General features: G+C 30.8%; 3 protein-coding genes and 1 long non-coding RNA gene across 10 annotated transcripts; 1 reads left to right on the forward strand and 3 right to left on the reverse strand.

Moving 5' to 3' along the window:
* Positions 1-308: 308 nt before the first annotated feature.
* On the reverse strand, positions 309-10,742 carry LOC108737289 (xaa-Pro dipeptidase). Of its 7 annotated transcripts, none has more exons than XM_018470039.2 (11): positions 10,643-10,742; positions 4,503-4,557; positions 3,555-3,750; positions 3,030-3,221; positions 2,533-2,580; positions 2,414-2,475; positions 2,318-2,362; positions 1,694-1,963; positions 1,134-1,581; positions 611-762; positions 309-551 (listed from the first exon to the last, which is right to left on the reverse strand). In XM_018470039.2, exons 2-11 carry the CDS (start codon positions 4,514-4,516, stop codon positions 500-502), a joined length of 1,479 nt encoding a protein of 492 aa, XP_018325541.1. In that variant the 5' UTR covers positions 4,517-4,557; positions 10,643-10,742; the 3' UTR covers positions 309-499. The 7 variants fall into 7 exon arrangements, with proteins under 7 accessions (XP_018325541.1, XP_018325544.1, XP_018325546.1 ...); XM_018470042.2 differs by having other exon boundaries at positions 3,555-3,735; positions 10,643-10,741; XM_018470044.1 differs by having other exon boundaries at positions 3,555-3,735; positions 10,647-10,668.
* On the reverse strand, positions 8,816-9,602 carry LOC108737290. Its single transcript, XM_018470046.1, has one exon. The coding sequence runs from the start codon at positions 9,325-9,327 to the stop codon at positions 8,863-8,865; it is 465 nt and encodes a 154-aa protein (XP_018325548.1). The 5' UTR covers positions 9,328-9,602; the 3' UTR covers positions 8,816-8,862.
* A 1,705-nt stretch (positions 10,743-12,447) lies between the features above and the next one.
* LOC108737293 (protein disulfide-isomerase A3) lies at positions 12,448-15,658 on the reverse strand. The gene is made up of 9 exons (XM_018470054.2): positions 15,429-15,658; positions 15,164-15,375; positions 14,884-15,112; positions 13,772-13,888; positions 13,453-13,585; positions 13,233-13,396; positions 12,944-13,175; positions 12,747-12,881; positions 12,448-12,673 (listed from the first exon to the last, which is right to left on the reverse strand). Exons 1-9 carry the CDS (start codon positions 15,572-15,574, stop codon positions 12,569-12,571), a joined length of 1,473 nt encoding a protein of 490 aa, XP_018325556.1. The 5' UTR covers positions 15,575-15,658; the 3' UTR covers positions 12,448-12,568.
* Positions 15,659-15,752: 94 nt separating this feature from the next.
* LOC108737296 lies at positions 15,753-17,885 on the forward strand. Its single transcript, XR_001937842.1, has 4 exons — positions 15,753-16,199; positions 16,336-17,497; positions 17,551-17,651; positions 17,703-17,885. It is a non-coding gene; the product is annotated as an uncharacterized LOC108737296 (long non-coding RNA).
* Positions 17,886-18,867: the final 982 nt, after the last annotated feature.

An 18,867-nucleotide genomic window follows, 5' to 3' on the forward strand; every position in this document is an offset into this window, starting at 1 on the left:
TTTTTGCTGATCAGATATGGTTGCATTCGGTTCTTTTCTCATGTTTACTGTTTTTGCTAGGTAATGTTTTACTTCTCGAACTTGTATGTACAAATAATAAACGCGATCGGACCGTGCAGAAGACAAACTTCTTAAAGTTTAACATACCTCATAAGTTCATCGTAAGGTATATACAGTATTATTCCGCAGAGTATACAGTTGATTTTCCATTTAAGAAGGTCGCCTCAAAATTAATGCAATGGTTGTTGTTTTTCTTTATGTGGTAATATAACAGACTTTTAATAAGTTGCATTTCATAATTGCAAAAATTAAGAAGTCATGTACAGTTTATTATTATTCATCACCAATGGATCATTATCGAAACATTTGTAGACTAATATAATCGAGTACTTATTTTCCAAAAAATATACTTGAGTACGTGTTACAGTAAATATATTTTGTTGTATATAAAAATGTTTACCTACCCACTTTATGTGTATGCATACATTCACAAATCTTTCTAGTATTTGCCATCATCTTTCCCAGAAATCCAATCTTCAATTTCCTGAATACTATAATAAATAAAAGTTAATTCTGTGTATGCAGATTTAAAACTAAGCATAGAACATACGTTCTTGGTACTTTTGTTAAATTTTCAATGCCATTCTCAGTAACAACAACATCATCTTCAATTCGAATTCCACCAAATCCTCTAAACCTTTCAATTTCTTCTTTTATTATAAATTGTGCTAATTTGGGATCAGCAAGAGCTGAATCAAGTAACTAAAATGGGTAGTATATCAGTATATGTTTTAACTTTAATCAAATAACAGTATTTAAGTATATAAATAAAATAAATAATGTGTAAGCATCACGAAAAACTACTTAAATAGATTTTGATCAATAAAGATTATTACAATATTCTTATTTAACATTTAATTTTCATACACGTAGGTTACAACTATGCGTGTTCTACTGACACTAGCTAATATTGAGAAGAGGGGTAAACGACGCGATATTCATTCGCGAGAGAGAGAAGGTTTCTATTTCTGCCTCATCGTAAAGTTAGCGACAGTCACGCATCATATGCTCTGTTTTGGCAAAATTTCGGGAATTGGCAAGTAGTAAAGTAAAATCTCTAAAATAAATATTACCGGATCAATAAAGTAACATCCCGGTTCAATAGTAAGGACCATGTTTTTTTGCAAAACTCGAGCTGTTCTCAATTTTTCAGCCCCCCTTGGTTCCTTTGGTCTCGGGGGATTGTTGTCAAGATAACCACCCACATCATGCACATCAAGTCCTAATAGATGACCCAATCCGTGAGGTTGGAAAATAGCAGCCAAACCTGCCTTGACCATTTCATCAACATTACCAGTTAAAAGACCACCATTTTTCAATTCTTGAAGAAGCACTTTGTTTGCTAGTAAATGCATATCAGTCCATAAAACTCCTGGCTTTCCGTTTGTCATTACTGCTAAATTAGATTTTAAAACGGCTTCGTATATTAACCTTTGCATAGAAGTAAACGTTCCATTAGCAGGAAAAGAACAAGTTATGTCTGCAGCAAAACCCATATAGTTAGCACCCATATCGAAAAGACTGAAATAGTTTCCAAACTTAAAATTATTAAAGTTATACTCTATATTGATTTATAAACAACTGTCACATTCTTTGTTAAATTTTAACGGTTAAATAAAAACGGAAGTCTCACAGTGTATCTCCATCTTGTATAAAACGGTCATTAGGTGCTCCTGGATGACCGTAATGTAGTATAGCAGCATTAGGTCCTGATCCACATATGCAAGTATAAGAAACATATCTACAACCTCCAACAGAATAACAATAATGCAGAAACTCTGATTCACATTGGTATTCAGTTTTGCCAGGTCTCGCCATCCTCATAACTTTTCTATGTGCTGCTGATGACACTTCTACTACATAACGTATCACATCCAATTCTAAATCAGTTTTAACTGTACGTCTACGAAATAAACAAAAATATTTTTTTTTATTATAATGATATTAAGCTTTCTCAATAGCTGACTGAAATAGTAGAATCGGCGGAAGAGCATGGTGGTGAAGGTAAACACTCCCGATTGAGTAATTACCTAGACGGAAATTTTTTGGAAATTCAGTTTTTAAAATTTAAAATACGCGTAAGCGTGGGAATTCCGTAAAGATGATTTCGAGAGAAAAACATACCACACAGTGTTTCTACCGAATATTTCCGATTTTTACCGAAGAGTTTAAATTTCTGATACAGATTCGAAAACATCATAACTTAATAAGAAGGAAGCAGTAAATTGAAAAAAAAAAAAAGAAACACTAAACTTACAAATCCGCAATTTCAGGAAAGAGGAGAGCATTATTAACTTGAAAGCTGAAAATTATAAAATCATTATTGAGAAAAAAGCCTCTATTGATGTCAAACCTTTCTATTCCGGTAAAGCTCGCTTCTTTTGATTCGGAACCGCTATCACTGTTTATTCCTTTCTAAACAATATCATGATATTTAAACACATGAACACAATAAAAGTATTAATAGTTTACCAGAGTTAATAAAACAGATGCACCATGATTTTTCAGCACTTCAGCAATCTACAAAAAAATAAAAAGTAAAAAATTAACTGTAGTATAGATATAGTAAAACTACGCTTTTTATAAAACGCCGGGCCTTTTAGAAAATGACTTGGAAAATTGTAATAACTAGAAATATGTACAGTAAGACATTATACACATATCCAGGCGTTTTATCATAAGCTTAGGTATATTAAACCGCATGTAAATTTCTAGCCTTCGTGAGTATGCCTTTTTTCATCATTTTAATTACATTCACCAAGAAAAAAACACAATAACTTTAGATTTGGATATTTTTGCATCATTATATATATATATATAAAAAAACGTCGCATAGTTATGCTCAGAGTGGGCCAACAGATAAACAATTTTAGAACTTTACAGGATGCGTATGAACGCTCAGCCTTAATGCAACAACAATAGTGATTAAGGAATATATAAGAATGGTAAATAATATGCCCATTGGTTACCTCATCAGTATAATGTACGCTGTCAATTTTATATTTCATCTTAAAATCGTCCAATGTGTAAAGAGGTCCCATCCATACTGCGTATGACTCAGGAAGTCTTGGTACGAATAAAAATGATTTTCTTGTATCCAAATCCAACGCACCAAAACATTTTTCCTCTAGAACACCAAACGTCCACATAAAGTATGATTCCTAAAACAAAAACTATTGACAGTACCCTAAGAGCTTTCCGATCAAAACTCCTCTGTATGCACTTTTAGTCATGTACACATTGCCACGATGAACTTTTTCAGTGTTTTTGTACATATAGGTAGCTTTCATTTGATACCACTCATGAGCAAATATGTATACAGGATACTCGCAAAAATTTCAGAAAAACATATATTCTTATGGGGCACGTTTTGAGCCGTGTTATCTATCGTCCCGCACTCTTTTTTATAATGAACGTAAACTGCCGAGATTTGATATACGGTACATGTAACTACTTCCGAATAGAGATTAAGTATATGCATATTTCAAACTTACTTGTCTAAACAGATAGTTTGTATCAGTATCATTAAAGGGGATCTCATTTCCTCCTTGTAAAAGAACCACAGATTTTTTAGGAATTTCTTTTGAATTCAGCCTTTCAGCTAACCTCGATCTATTCAAAGCAAACAGCTCGGGGGGTACACAATAAGTGCCTGGGCCCATCCATAGTTTATAACTGTAACAAGTTAAACTGAAATAGCGCAATGAATTATATTGTTATAAACGTATGGTTGCGGCGACAGATCGATAGAGCGGCACGAGCAATGGCAATGAGAAATCTAAACGGAGAAATATTTCTCTTCCAAAAATTGATAGCCGTAAAATTTTTTGGGCCTCCTCAATATTTTGCCGACCTAGGCCCGGGCCTCACGGGCCTATGCGTAAATCTACAACATGAAATAAGTTCTTCTAAACTTAATAATTACGTAGTTAATGCTTTATTAATATTTTTGTATGTGGCCTTCAACTTTGCAACAAAAATATGCGAATCGTTACGCAAGACGTCATTGCCTGTAAATGTCCTCTGAGCAGGATGACATTTAAAAAAATTAGGATACCTGTCAGATGAGTGTTTCCTATCCGATGATATATTTTTTTTTCTTCATTTATTTTACTTGTTTTTATTTACCACTATAATTTCAAAATGTGTTTGTATTTAACGCACTATATGCCCGTAACTTTTTTTTTTGGTCTAGGTTCATCAAACTACTCTTAGGTAGCTGAAGTCAAAAATTCGAAAGTCGTATTTATTAATTATATGATATAGCATTCTAAATCAATCGAATGGGTAAAGTTTTTCTACAGAATAAAATGACTATTAGGATGTCTGGATGATTTTAAATAAACCTAACAATGGATTAACTAGGCCCAGTTCTTAAAAACACAACACTTCTTTGAAAATTCTTATTAGTTATCAAACTTAGTAACAGTAATAAAACTTACCGATTTTGAGACATTATCACTGTTTTCTATGCTACGATCGATTGAAGGTGGCAATCTATAAAAAATGAAAATAAATCATAATGAATGTACTGCTTATCATTTATTTTATGGATATATCATCGATATCAGCATACTGTCATAAAAGTAAAAAAATTATAATACAATAATTTTCTCATCGATAAGATAATTTATTATTTCTATATTAAATACTGGTACCTAACGAATATACTACACCACAACACTACGTCCTTCCTGGACAGCAACATACTCTTTTTATTATGTATCAATTTTAACATGTACCTGTAAAAATAAAAATATGACATACACTTTTTTTTAATATAACTTTTTGAAGCTAAGTTTCTTATCGCAGGTTGCGGTGATAGAGAGCTGACCAGCAAAAATCGTTTAAAAAAAAAACTCCCTCCCTCATCGCACGATTTTTTTTTTCTTAACATGATAGTGGACCCTACTTATAACTCTTCTGATGAAAAACAAACAAGTACAAAACAATTTTCGCAAGATCCGTTCTTATTAGTGCGCCCCTATCTAATAGTCAGATGTTGTTAAAGTTTCATTAAAGTCGGAGCAATAATTTCAATTGTGCTTCTTTATATATAGATATCAAATCTACTTTTAAGGATTTTTAAAACTGCACCCCTAATGGATTGTGATGGGATAGATACGTCCATAAGTATATTTACGATTAGTAAACAATGTTGGTATTTATTATTAACAGGACACTCTTGGGATTATTATAATGACGCTAGGACGCATTTCGTATATTCAGTTAGAATTCTATTTATTGAACCGTATTATAAAACATATTCCATCCCTATAACATTGCAGTTTTAGGGATAGTTTTACACTTACCTTAAACTTAAAAAATTAAATAATGATTTTCTTCATAACTTTGTAATGATATCCGCAGTTTTTCCTCCACAACATGAATGCTGCAATGACGTGCAATATGAAATGAAAACTACATTAACGATCAAAACAAACATTTATTTTGATCAAGAAACAGATGTATACAAAAAAAAATGTTATTCCCCGGGCAACTTACTTGTAACAACATGAGTACAGTTATTGTAATATGTAACAAAAACGTACATATTTCACAAAAAGTTTTCGGAAACATTTTTAGAAAAACAGACCTATACAAACAATCCTGTAGCGAATTTAAGACATAATTATTAAAAATTTACAACAGCACTAAACGATAAAAACATAACAAAAACCCTACCATGTTCACATTTAATTTAAAGCTATGGTAACGGGAGGAATTAGAATTCAAATATGTGGCAGCTATTAAAAATAATTCCATAACTTTTTACTGTTGCATTCATCGACGAACAAAATATTGGAATTTTTGGAACTACGTATGTGTAAATCTAATGCTCATTACATAGATACCCACTGTTTTATTTGCCTACATTTTTTTCGTAAGATGAACCCATAAAAGATCAACCAATTTTTCGCTATGGAATGACTCAATGAAGAAACTTTATACTATTTCATTTGTTGTTTTTTAGAAATAAGAATTTTGTAATCACTTTCAGAGATTCCAATAAAATGACAATAAAATTTAATACGGCCCTCTTCGTTTCCAACAAATTCATTAATTACTTTAGCTAATCGCTTAATTATTCAGCATTTAAATTTCAGTTTACAATATATACATACATTATTCAACGGAAAACACCTACATTACAGTACTAAAATTGATTTTTGAACTATTACAGAAAATTAATTTTTCAAATTTCGATTTCCTAGAGCACCTTTGGTATTGCGTATTGTACAGCAGTGTTATCCGATTTTTGTAAATCAATTAATGACACTACCTATTCAAAATTATACAGTGCTGACTTTGAAAGCGAAGTATGAACCAAGTCTAAAATTTAAAGAGAGGCTCCTCTTACGGCTATCTATTTTCTATCAAAAATGATTTCTTAAAGGTGGTTTAATAGAAATTTAAATATATTGCCAATCTTTCTTGTCGTTTAAATAAACTATTATTTATTCAAACAGTTATGTTAAATCTTTAATAATTATACAATCATAGATACAGATATATTGTTTAATTCCTAATATTTCTTTTCAACTAAAAAACGAAGCCCTCTTGACTTTGAAGCCCGGGGCGGTCTACAGCCCCCCGACCCCTAAAAGACGCATTGTTTATAATAGTATTAAAACTGAATAAAAGTTACTTATCAGTAGGTACTTGCAGAATACTTCCTTCAATATACTATCAATCTAAATTAAGGCTGTATGTTAATTATTAACGATAACTTTGAAACTCATACTTCAACCTGTAGGCAGAGTAAGCGCGCGCTTTTACGTGGCGCAAAATCATTAAAAGTAGATTTGATGGTGCAAAGAACGGCCCAGTTACAACCCACACCGGATAGCCAGAATTATAGCAGTTTTAATAGATGACCCGCATTCACTGCTAATAAAAATTACAAACATTGTTATCGTTGTTGATACCACTGATTTTATACCTTGGTAATTATTGCTCGAACCAGTACTGTAGCAAGGTTTTAAAGGCCTGACCGCCAATCTCTTTAATAGGGCCTCTAATCTCCTCCTCTAGGGAAATATCGAACTATATTCACAACTTTGCAAAAAATAATTTAAGACCGTATTTATGAAATACTACGTGAAAAATAGAGGGAGAAGGGAGTGTTAGCATATACTACGGGCGGTCATCGAGGGAGGAGGGGGATAAAAATAGTAAAAAATGCTTCGCATAATGTGGGTGTTTTCTTATACAGAATTCTTACGTATGCATATACAGCATAAATATACAGGATGTATGTTGGGCTGCATAAAGTCTATAAGTTTTGTTTTGTATTGATAGCCGAAAACAGCATGAAAGGTAGTATTCCAGTAAATAGGATATTGTTAAATAATTCGCAACCCAAAAAGTCCTACCCTGTGAATTTTGTTAAAACCGTTACAGCCGTTTTCGAAAACCTATTTACATGAATTTTTCATATTACCTACATTATAGGATATAAGTATAATTGCAAAAAACCAATTAAATTCCTCGGTTTAATTATTAAATTTATCTAACCAATTAATTCTAAAAAAGTATATACATATGGAAAATGTGTACGTACTCCTTTTGTTATATAAAAATTAATTATAGAAAATTATCAATTGTATTATTGAATAGAATTTCGTTACATTAGCAAAGCAAAGTATTAAAAAACAATAACACTCGAATGTTACGATAATTATTAAGGCATAAGTGTATAATGTATATAACTGTACGTAAATACTGATAATTTTTATATCAGACTTAATAATCTGGAGACACAGTGGATGGTAAATAAGCAATTATAACACTCTGGAAATACGTAACATTTTATACATGTATGATGTATGTACAAACATTCGATTTTGTTTACCTATGATGATATAAATTTTAGTTAATTTAGCGTAGCTATGACTTTCTATAAGAATTCCGAATTACGCATCTTTATTATTAGTTTCAGAAACTCTAGGAAAAAATAAATATTGATAAATTAAAAACGGTCAAACACAAACATAAAAAAGAAACCATTATCACTTTCTAGTTTAGTCAACTCTGGTATTCAATTGCATTTAATTAGATATTATGCAATTATTTTTTCTAAAGAAAATTACATTGATGACTATTTTATGTTTCAATTCGATAACAGCATGTTTGATTGTAAGTATTAATATAGGTAGGTAGGGTTTAATAACTGCCTTGGTCAATTTACATTCACATTGCCAAAAATGTTGAATGTAGTTTGTTTTGTTTATTCAACCATGTGTTACACTTCAAAGTCAACGGTTTTATAAATAAGTCATTTACACGGAACCGTCGCCCTCAGCGATTAAAAAAATCTAAATTTAGTGACTAATCTAAAAAATCATCTATAATACAATAACAGTAATAGTTGACATACCTACCTATATTTTGTTCTTAAATATAACCCAAACTCATTTGCTGAATTTAAGAAAAATGCATTTAGAACTTATATATTAAAAACGATAATTTTATAAAATCACAGATAGAAATAATTAAAAGAACAACCTCCAACCTTTAATTCAATTACTACTCCAATAAATGGGATAAAAGATATTTTAACCAGTTTATCCTAAAAATCTTCAATCCCTGAAGCAGTATTTGTTAAACATTTTCTTTCACTGAAAATCTTCACTTAAAGACACTTAACTCGAATGCCTAATTTTTGGAAACCAGTCACTAAGCGTATTGTAATACATAATTTATAACAAAGATTACGAGTTGGAGAATAGTTTCTGATTGTGTACACGTAACACACACACGTGAAAGGAACATTTACGATAAATAAATTAATCTAGCAGTTCAGTTTCCTGGATAAAGATGTAGTACTGGACTGGATTCCTCATCTGACTCATAAAAATAACGTTGTTTTGGTGTTAGTCCTAACTGCACTCGTCTGACAGCCTCATTAACTAGACTTCCGTCTCGTAACAACTTTTGTAAAAATTCATATGGGTCATCCTGATTGCTTTCTATTTGTTGTTTACGTCGGTTTTTTTTCACACACATAGAGTCACATAACCCAGGATTACACGAACAAATTTTAGTCGGAATGCGATATGGAGAAGCCCGAGAAGACTTGCGAGACAAATGACTGCACGGAATAGCTTTAAATGTGGTCGCTGATAATCGTAGATTTTCTTTAATTTCCATCACTAAACCTTCCACTTCCTTAGAACTTATATTAAATTCAGGGCTCTTTAGCGGAGCAGTGTTTATATTATTTGTAGTACTATTCGACATGGCATGCACTTCAGCTGACGGCATTTCTACAATCTCGCAAGTGTAGACAATTCCGTTACTGCGTTATTCAATGGGTACACTTGTTTACAAACACAATAAAAAATCGAGTAATGACACCTTACCGGTGTAAGCAATCTACCGACTACAGCGCCGCAATTGTGAATGCTTGAATGCTATTTGGGTGCTTTCACAACACTGACAGCACAAAAACAACCTCAATATAAACAAAAATATCTGAATATTTTGCATTCCCGGAGAGGAACTTTGATAACTAAAAATTTAATTTTTAAAAAAATTGTACTAACTGTTACCCGATATTTTTATAAACAGTTTTACGATTTTTGTATACTATAATTTCATCATAATCAAGGTTACACCATTACACCACATTCTACGTTCTCAATTCACCAACTCAGAATGGCAGACATGTGACGTCATCAAGGAGTGGGACTATTTATATATGGCGAATGGCGATTCAAATTCCGAGATGCGGATAGTTTTTATAATGTTATAACCATGATATATATAACTTATAATAAATGTGGTTATAACTTATAACAATATTATGTCGTAGGCGTACAGCAAAATTATGTTTTTGATAAAACGCTTTCAGAAAATGACTTGGCAAATTGTAATTAAGTACAAATAAGTAAAAGTGGACTGACCTATCTTCAGGTTTTGTTATACCCCTAGATGGTTTACAAAACGCGTAGGAATTATACGAACTAACAAACCTGTTATTACATTATTAGTGGCCCTTGCATGATCCTTAATTGGCCTGTGGCTACAATAGAAATTTGGCCCTCAAAAATTAAACAATTATCAAAAACATTAAACTATTGACCCCCCCTCGTTTAAAACCTTATAACCCCTCAAACCCAACTATTTTAAACCCAACAATGCAAGCCTATTAAAATTTATAACCCCAATAATCTAAAGTTTTTTAACTACATAATGTAATTTAGAATTTACGCCGCTATGATTATTTATTTACATATCAATATAATGTCACAGTAAAGTCCAGATATACCTGGATATTTCATTTTCATTTTTTTTTTTTCAATTTTTTTGCTTCAGTCTTTAATTTTATTTACCCGACTTGACCTATTTTTCATTAGTATTAAATTATATAGCAAATTAAAATTAAATTAAACCGTGTAAATAAAAATAAATGTATGTGTAAATAAAGTAACTAAACCTTAAAATATTTGATAAAAAAGAATATACTTTTGTATTAAGAAGATAATTTTCTAATTACCATATAACTTTTAACCAATTCAATAAAGTAATTTAATTAGGATATACCTAGCATATAATAAAATAGTAAATCATAACTTACCTACTTTGGTCCTAAAACTAATTTGGAAAACAACAAAACATTTATCGCACAAATCAGAATAGAAAAGGCGAAAACATGCTTACTTTGAGAACGTTGCGCCCTCTTTTGCTAAGTAGCAAAATATAATTAAAAGAGCGCTTTGGAAGAAAATTGAAAATAAACTATCAGCGAAATTTAATTAAAATTTAAAGATTATTTATGTTAGAATGAATACATTAATTTTAAAAATTAGAAATTTTAGATCAAATGTAATCATTTCAAAACCACTATTTGTAAGTATCTTCTTCTATAGCGAACTATTTAATTTTTGTAACGATTGTAACCTTACTTTTGCAGTTATTTTCACGAGCATTTTGCCTTAAAAATAGTATTACGGAGAAAGAATTAAAAGCAGTTTTAGAAAAAAGTTTTCCCAAAGCAAAAGAAATTCAAGTGAAGGATGTTTCTGGTGGTTGTGGTGCTATGTTTGATGTATATGTAGAAGCCAAAGAATTTAATAATCTTAGTGTCATGAAACAACATAGGGCTGTATATGAAGCACTAGATAAAGAAATAAAACAAATTCATGGACTTCATATTCTTACTAAACCAGTAAAGTAATCCTTTATAGTAGTATTTATGGTCATTGTTTTAGTTAGTTTACCCATAGCAGTTGTTAAATAATGGTTATAAAATAACATAAGTCATGTCTAACGAATTTCCATACAAATAAATTTAAGAAACTTCTAAATTGGTTCTTATTTCGTTGAAATATTTTCTTACTGCATGATAAATTTGTGTTTATCAGTATTTCCGTTGCAATTGAAATAATTAAATCAGAATATCATTCATATTTATCATAAAAAATTGCAAGTCTTATATTAGTAAGAACTTATGTTGAGTAAAATAGGAGCCCACACAGTATAGTAAGGACAAGTCTCTCTTTTTTAAATGTAGTGAATAGCAGGTCTTTCTGTCTTCTCTGGACTTGCTCTGTAATTCTCCTTTCCAAAATTGGTTAATATTCTTTAAATTATACTGTTGCTTTAACTTTCCCTAGTATTACTTTTGATTCTTACTTTTAATATTGAATATAGTGCAGTTTATTTTTAAAACAGGTTGAGTAGTAAGGGGTACTAATCAACTGTAAACACTCCCTCATCCTATTTTTATAAATATCCTATATCATTTATACTTCTTAATACTTTAAACACACAGACATCCAGAAGTCCACAAAGTAACTTTGGTACTTGTGAAATATAACTAATTAACACAATTAGATAAAACATCGAATGGAATGTTTCATCAAAAATTATTAATACAAATTAGTTTTAATTAGAAGAACAATTTCAGTTTTCACTTTGTATGTTTGTTTAAATGACTAGCTAGATTGTCTTTTAATGTATAATACATCCATTAACCTACTGTCTGTTCTAACCGAAGGTGGTTTATTTGAAATTGTACTTAAAATATAAAATGAAAATGTCTATTTTTATTTTGTTTTAAATGTCTTTTTTTAAACACTACTTTCAATTCGTATTCGGTCAACTTTATACCTATTGTGTGTCTTAAAATGACTGAATGAAAATTAGAATAGGGTACATTTTCACCGCAGTCGCATAAATCTAATTATAGAAGGATGTCAAAATTCAAACTGAATATTTCAACTTAACTTTACTAGAGTTCGAAAGTACCCGATGAAGAGTAAAATAAAAATTGAGACAATCAAAATGTTTTTTTAAATTATACTGTCAGTAAGACAATACAAAACAATAAAATATAAAATGAATGTTTAATAAAACCGGAATTGTTTACAAAGAGATGGCTAATCTTCATAATTTAATCAAAATTTTCTTACTTTTATGAAACAAAAATAATTTAAACTTTTTATTACAAAAACGAAGTTATTCTACATCTAACCATTTTGGGAATTTGAAGTATATTTTCTTACAACTCAGTCTTCTTTTTCTTTCCATTCCTGTCATATGCCTTAAGCTCAGATGTTGCATGTTTTGCAATATAGTTAACAAAATCATCCAATTCACGACCGCCCTAAATAAAGGTAGTTATGAATTTTTGTTTTCTAGAAATATTCTTACAAAATAAACATGGAGAAACTATTTACCTCGTAACGGACTGGCGATTGCTTATTATTCTTCGGAACCCAATACAATGTAGGAAAACCTCTTACTTCATAATCTGCTGGTACATCGTTGGCAGTAGCATCCATCTTTACAATTTCAACGTCTTCATTTTCCAACTAAAAATTTAATAGATAAAAATGAATTAGTTTATAGATGGAATTAGATAATAAAACACAACCTTTTTTCCAAGTTCATCCAATGTAGGGGCTAGTTTTTTGCAATGTCCACACCAAGGAGCATAAAATTCTACAAGAACATCTTTGTCATTATTAGTCACCACTTCATCAAAATTCTTTGCAACGGCTATCTTCACAGGATCATCATTTGTTTCAGGAATTGGCTCAGACTTCAAGTAAGGTTCTAATGTACCATCCAATACAGACTTCGCAAACAACTCCAATGTTTCAATCCTTCAAAACAGTTTAAATGATGAACTACATAAAATTTTAAACAAACAGAAGACTTACGAAAAGTCGTCCTTCATCACGAATTTCTGATTTTTAATGTCACGAGCAAAAACAACTGGTTTATCGCCTTTGACATAATCAAAGCCATATTCATTAAGTTCTCTCTGAAATTCGTCTTTATTGCTAACTGCAAAATTGATTCTTCCTTTGAATTCTTTTGCAACCTAGAAGGTAATATAGTAGTACACCATACAGTTTATTCTTATAATAAACTATTTACCTTAAGGATTCTGTTTCGCCAATAGTTTGTTCCTTTGGGATTTTTAATGTAATCAACTGAGTAATAAGCAACCACTAATGGATTACGGAATTCTTGTACATTGTCAGGCTTACGATGTCCCACTAAACCATGGCTATAATTAAAATATGGAACATTAAGCTGTATTTTATAAGGGTTTGATAGACTTCTAATAAACAATTAGCTTTGGATGTCATCTGTTTGAAATTGTTCTAATTAAAATAGGGGGTATAACCGTTGATTTGAATAAATAACTATTTTGAATGCCTTTATGAATAATTAAATAAATAAATGTACTTACTAGTTGTTAACAACAAAATCATTTATAGCAGTAACATCTGCATCACCATCATAAGTTACTGAATCATCCTCAAATTTATTAGAAAGATGAGGTGGCCGGAATAGTACAATACCATTTCTGTAATAAAATTAGTAATATACTGAGACTGTAAATTAATACATAATTAAGATGCACTTTATTTTGATATTAAAAATTCAAAAGAAACGATATAGAAAAAATATTTACACTTTAAAATCTAACAATACAACAACTGATTAAAATGTAATATTGAACTTTAAAATAAGAACTTAGAAGTGACCACTGAATCATCTACTCAAAACATTCCATGTATAGTTTCTAACAAATAATACCTAAGTTTTAAAGCAAGAAATATTTTGTCAATTGTTATGGCTAGACGGTAATATTTCAACAACATTTACATATTTGAAACCTACTGACAGAAAATTAAGTTATTCTGTGAAGATAAGTCAACAAACCAAGCAAAACCAACTTTTCTGAAAATGAAGAAAGCATCTAATCAAATTAAGTACAACAGTTGGGAGCTAGTATATATTATCTGGTCATTTAGTTTAGATTTTTGCTACCCATATCAATGTTACATTAAGCATAGTGAGAATTACTTGTATGCATTCAATACCTAGACTTAAAAGAAAATGAAAACAGACATTGTCAACAAAATGAAAATCAATGAACAGTTTTTGTACATACAGACATACTGAAAGACAGCAAAATTCTCTTTGTCATATACCTAAATAATAATTCAAGAAAAATGCAGAAAAAATAAAAACTCACTGAAGAATATAAAATACATTTGAACAAATGACAAGTACATTATTCCAAGCAGCTCTATGCAAAGACGGAAACAGACAATTAAGACCAATGTTTGTACTAAAAAACTTACTAACCATGTACCTATATATGTGTAACTACCATCGCTTTATATAATTACAGCCAAATTAACCACAAAACTAAATAAAAAAATGAATTATATTCCCTTTGAAGTTTCTCTTGACAAATAAATAAATACTTTGTAAGAATTTGTAACTGCTTTTAAAATTATAATATTATTTAATAATACCTTCATACTATGCTCTAAAACAACAAAAACTTACTTCAGGCCTTGACTATTAAGTACATCCTTGTAAGAACTGTGTGCAAATCTTACTTTCTCCCTTAGTTTGTCAGCCAATTTCAGAAAAGCTACTTTAAGATCTGATTCTTTTTCAAAGAAACCAACTACTGCAACATCGTTTTCTGCTTGTAAAAATTTATCCAATTCGTTAAGAGTTGTAACTTCTTTTGAACTAGGACCAACTTGACTTTTCATATATTTCACAATTCCTATAATATATTATATTGACTGAGAATACTAACAAAATGCCAGATAAATACCATCAGCCTGTCTAGGTCCATTATATTCTTGAGAGAACTCTCCATTTCGGAAAATTTTAAGAGTAGGATATCCTCCAACTCCAAATCTGTTGCAAGTTTCTTTACCAGCTTCAGTACAATCAACTTTGACTAAAGTTACTGCTGGGCTATTTTTAAGCAAGTCACCAGCTGCTTTGGCGAATTCTGGCTTCAACTTTTTACAATGTCCACACCTGTATTAGAGAGAATTATAACTAAATATCAAAGACAATAAACTTTTACTAACCAAGGAGCATAAAACATGACTAGTGCAGTTTCATAATCTTGTAATCTCGAATCAAAGTCACTATCAGAAAGAACAACTACATCTTCTTCTTTTGCTGAGCAATTAAATAAAAATAATAAAATTAAGTTCAAAATTACACCCTTCATGTTTAAACTGTTTAAAACACACCGGCTCTCCAATATCCGGCTTTACAACAAGACGTGGCGACGTCAATTAAATGAAGTTAGCTTTATAAAATTACGTCGTTGTTGTCATCTTCTCTCATTGGTTTAGACATCAGTGTTGTCGTATTCTGATTGGATGCTTTTTTCGTAAAGCAAGTGCTCCAAAACTGAAGAGCGCGATAGAGAGAAAATTTACTGAGAACAGAATAATTTGAAAAAGGAGTATTAAATATTTAAAAATTTCGGCTGCATTACACACACACGTATATTAAATGTATTGCTTATATTTTTACACAAAACAATTGCTTAAGCATGTTAAGCATAACAAAAAAAAAACAAAAGAAAATATATGTTCTTTTTGTTTTTGGGGAAAAAGAAAACCTTCAGACACCCAACCGCCCGGGTAGTGTTAGATAGCTTCGATTCCCTCCGAAGAGGACCCACCCAACTTAAACCTCCGCAGATCGTTATAAGATCATTTATTTCAGTCTTTTTCGGCCGATGAAATGAGATTAACATAATGCAAAATAATAGTTATCATTTGTAAACGTAATCAGTCTATTGCAATCAACAGATTTCAAATTCCGAACCAAACCAATAAATAAGTGTAAGTAAAGGTACATAGAAAAGAGAAACTTTGAAATACTTTACTTTTTTAAGCCTTTATTTTATGTAATCAAAATTCACATTTTGATTATCTGCAAAAATGTTGCTTGATTTTTTACTATCCTTTTACAATTTAGGTGCAGTTAAGATCCTGTCGCATTGATTAATTAAGCACCAGGCTACCGGGTGGATGAGGTACCGGAAAACCGGGGAAGAATTGCACCTGTAATGCGCAGAATTTTGATTTAAAATCAGTGCACAATAATGCTACGCTCGCAATCTATTCACATTTGTTGTCTGCATACTGGTTAATTTCGCCGTCCGCGGCTTTTTAGTGAAATATTGTTTACTATTTAATTAATATCGTGTTAAGAATTCGTGTTTAATCCCTGAAGGTCTCTACTTTAGCCTAACAGTAAGAGATTTACGCGCTAGCCCGCCAACTATGTTGTCAAAACCCAGAATTGGTTTTACTTATTATACATATAAGAAAATAAAAAGGGTAGGCAGACGGGAACCAAGGTTACAATTAGATGATGTATTAACATTGTATTGTAATATAAGACTCGAACAAAGTCCAACCTTTATAGGGGACGCTGTTGAAACATCGTATTTCAAATTACGCACAGAAACTTATATTTTCTATTATCCTGAAACAGGCCCCCCCCCATCATGTACGAAAATGTATTAAAAAAGGAACCGTAAACAGGAACCATGCCTATTATCTATGGAACATGCATACCATGTGCATACTATTATAGGATATAAATATCCTCTAGTAACAAGGAACTGAACAGGTTACGCTCGCTGCTTATGAAGGTGTAGTAAAGTATTTGAAAATATACCATAACTGCGTTACGAAGGAGATGATTGGCAACTGTTAGCAACATTGTTGCAAACATGATGGTTGGCAACAGAGCTTTCTACCTATCTGCTATGACTACCTGATTGGCACGCGCGACTCCCACTATTACCATCACACTAAACTAATAATGTGGTAATAATTATTAGCAACAATAATTAGGGGCTAGACCTATCGGCTATGGCTAGTAATTAATAATAACAACGCTTTCCTGTGGTTTGCGTTAAGTTCCAAACGTTCCAAAATTCCAAACAAAGTTGAAAGACAAAGATCGTCCGGATGCTCTCCCTGTTCTCCGCTCTTATTTTTGACATCAGGACACAGGATTTGTGTTTTATTAATTTATAACTATTTCGCATTGTAATTTTTATAAATTTAAACAGTGGAATTAATGATTTTTCCATATATTGAATTTTAAGGTTATTACGTCCAAAATGGTTCGTATTAGTTGTACTGTAAAGGTTATATTTACATTTTCATTTATCCGTAGCATGGTAAAATAGCCATTCTCTAGAATCAGTGAATACAGGTAATTACATGGTATTATGACTTTATATTGTTGGATACATTGGTTTTGGATAACATTTACATGTAAGTCTTGTAACATTAGAAAGTAAGATTACTTATTAACTTTTCTTTCAGTATGTATAAGATGGTTTTTATTTCTCTGTGCATATTTTTCTTTGCATCTAAAAAGTACAACAGCAACTCATTTAAACATGAAGCTGGACCAAAATTACAGCGAACTTTTGGCTTCAGTTAATAATCTTCCTGATGTCAACACCAATCTGCCTTCATCAAATTTCCTTAGTAATCAAACAGATAAAACAAACAAGACAGAATTATTGCATTTTGGTCTACATAAAGTATCTGCAGCAGCTCTTCCAAAAAATGAAACTAATGTGATAGATAAGAGCTCTAATAATACTAATGAAAATATATTTGGCACCAATACAACAGTTGTAAATATTAGTTGTAGTATTTGTAATGAAACAAAAAATTCTAGTAGTATTGAGAATTACAACTTTAGGCAATCTCTTGTTGTAAACAGCAATTATTCAAGAATAAATAAGCAGAATGAAACTTCCGTCAGTTCTCTGTCTGCTGCAGGTATAACAGGTATTTCTTTAGGTTGTCTTAGTTTTATGTTGATAATTACTGTCGTTGCATTTGTTGCTTATCGAAATTTAGGCTTTAATAGACCACAAGTACTTAATGATCGATGCAGCAATCCTGATTCTAGTGGATACATTGATGACAGTACAATGAGGGTAGGTATATTGTATTTTTAATTAATAATAAATAATGTCAATTTATTTTTATAGGAAAATTCTGAAGAAATGTATAGCTTAGATAATGATTCATTTTTAAATAGTTTGGAAGCAATGACAATTCAAAACTTATGGACAGATACTGTCAAGCATACTAAACTGTAGTAAATTTTTTAAATTCTATTAAGTGCATATCACAATAATTGGAAAAATTTTGAGTGTCATTAAAAGTTACCTCTTCACGAAAATATTACAATGTAAGTAGTTGTAGTATGTTAATTTGTAAATACTATTTATACTTTAGAGGTGCAAATAGCAAAAATATTTGAAATTACATGTGATAAAGATAGGTTGTATGGAATATTAAAGTGAAACATAATCTTGCATTCTCCAATCATTTGTAAAGATGCACTAGTTATTATTGTTAACTAATTGTGAAAGTTAACTAATATAATAGCGTTTTTTAAAAGTACAAATATATAATGGAAGCATTTTGAATAGGGAAAGCATGCAAAAGCGGAAATGTTATAATATCA

The sequence above is a fragment of the Agrilus planipennis genome, unplaced genomic scaffold (genome assembly GCF_000699045.2).
Source record: "Agrilus planipennis isolate EAB-ADULT unplaced genomic scaffold, Apla_2.0 scaffold90, whole genome shotgun sequence".
Lineage (NCBI taxonomy): Eukaryota > Metazoa > Arthropoda > Insecta > Coleoptera > Buprestidae > Agrilus > Agrilus planipennis.

Coding starts and splice junctions, on each gene's coding strand:
- LOC108737289 (XM_018470039.2), bottom strand. Junction 2,363..2,413: donor AGCTTTACCGGAATAGAAAG/GTTTGACATCAA, acceptor TATAATTTTCAG/CTTTCAAGTTAATAATGCTC. Junction 763..1,133: donor GATGTTACTTTATTGATCCG/GTAATATTTATT, acceptor TACCCATTTTAG/TTACTTGATTCAGCTCTTGC.
- LOC108737290 (XM_018470046.1), bottom strand. CDS start 9,327: ATGCCGTCAGCTGAAGTGCATGCCATGTCGAATAGTACTACAAATAAT.
- LOC108737293 (XM_018470054.2), bottom strand. CDS start 15,574: ATGAAGGGTGTAATTTTGAACTTAATTTTATTATTTTTATTTAATTGC. Junction 12,882..12,943: donor TGGATGAACTTGGAAAAAAG/GTTGTGTTTTAT, acceptor TTAAATTTTTAG/TTGGAAAATGAAGACGTTGA. Junction 12,674..12,746: donor AATCGCCAGTCCGTTACGAG/GTAAATAGTTTC, acceptor ACCTTTATTTAG/GGCGGTCGTGAATTGGATGA.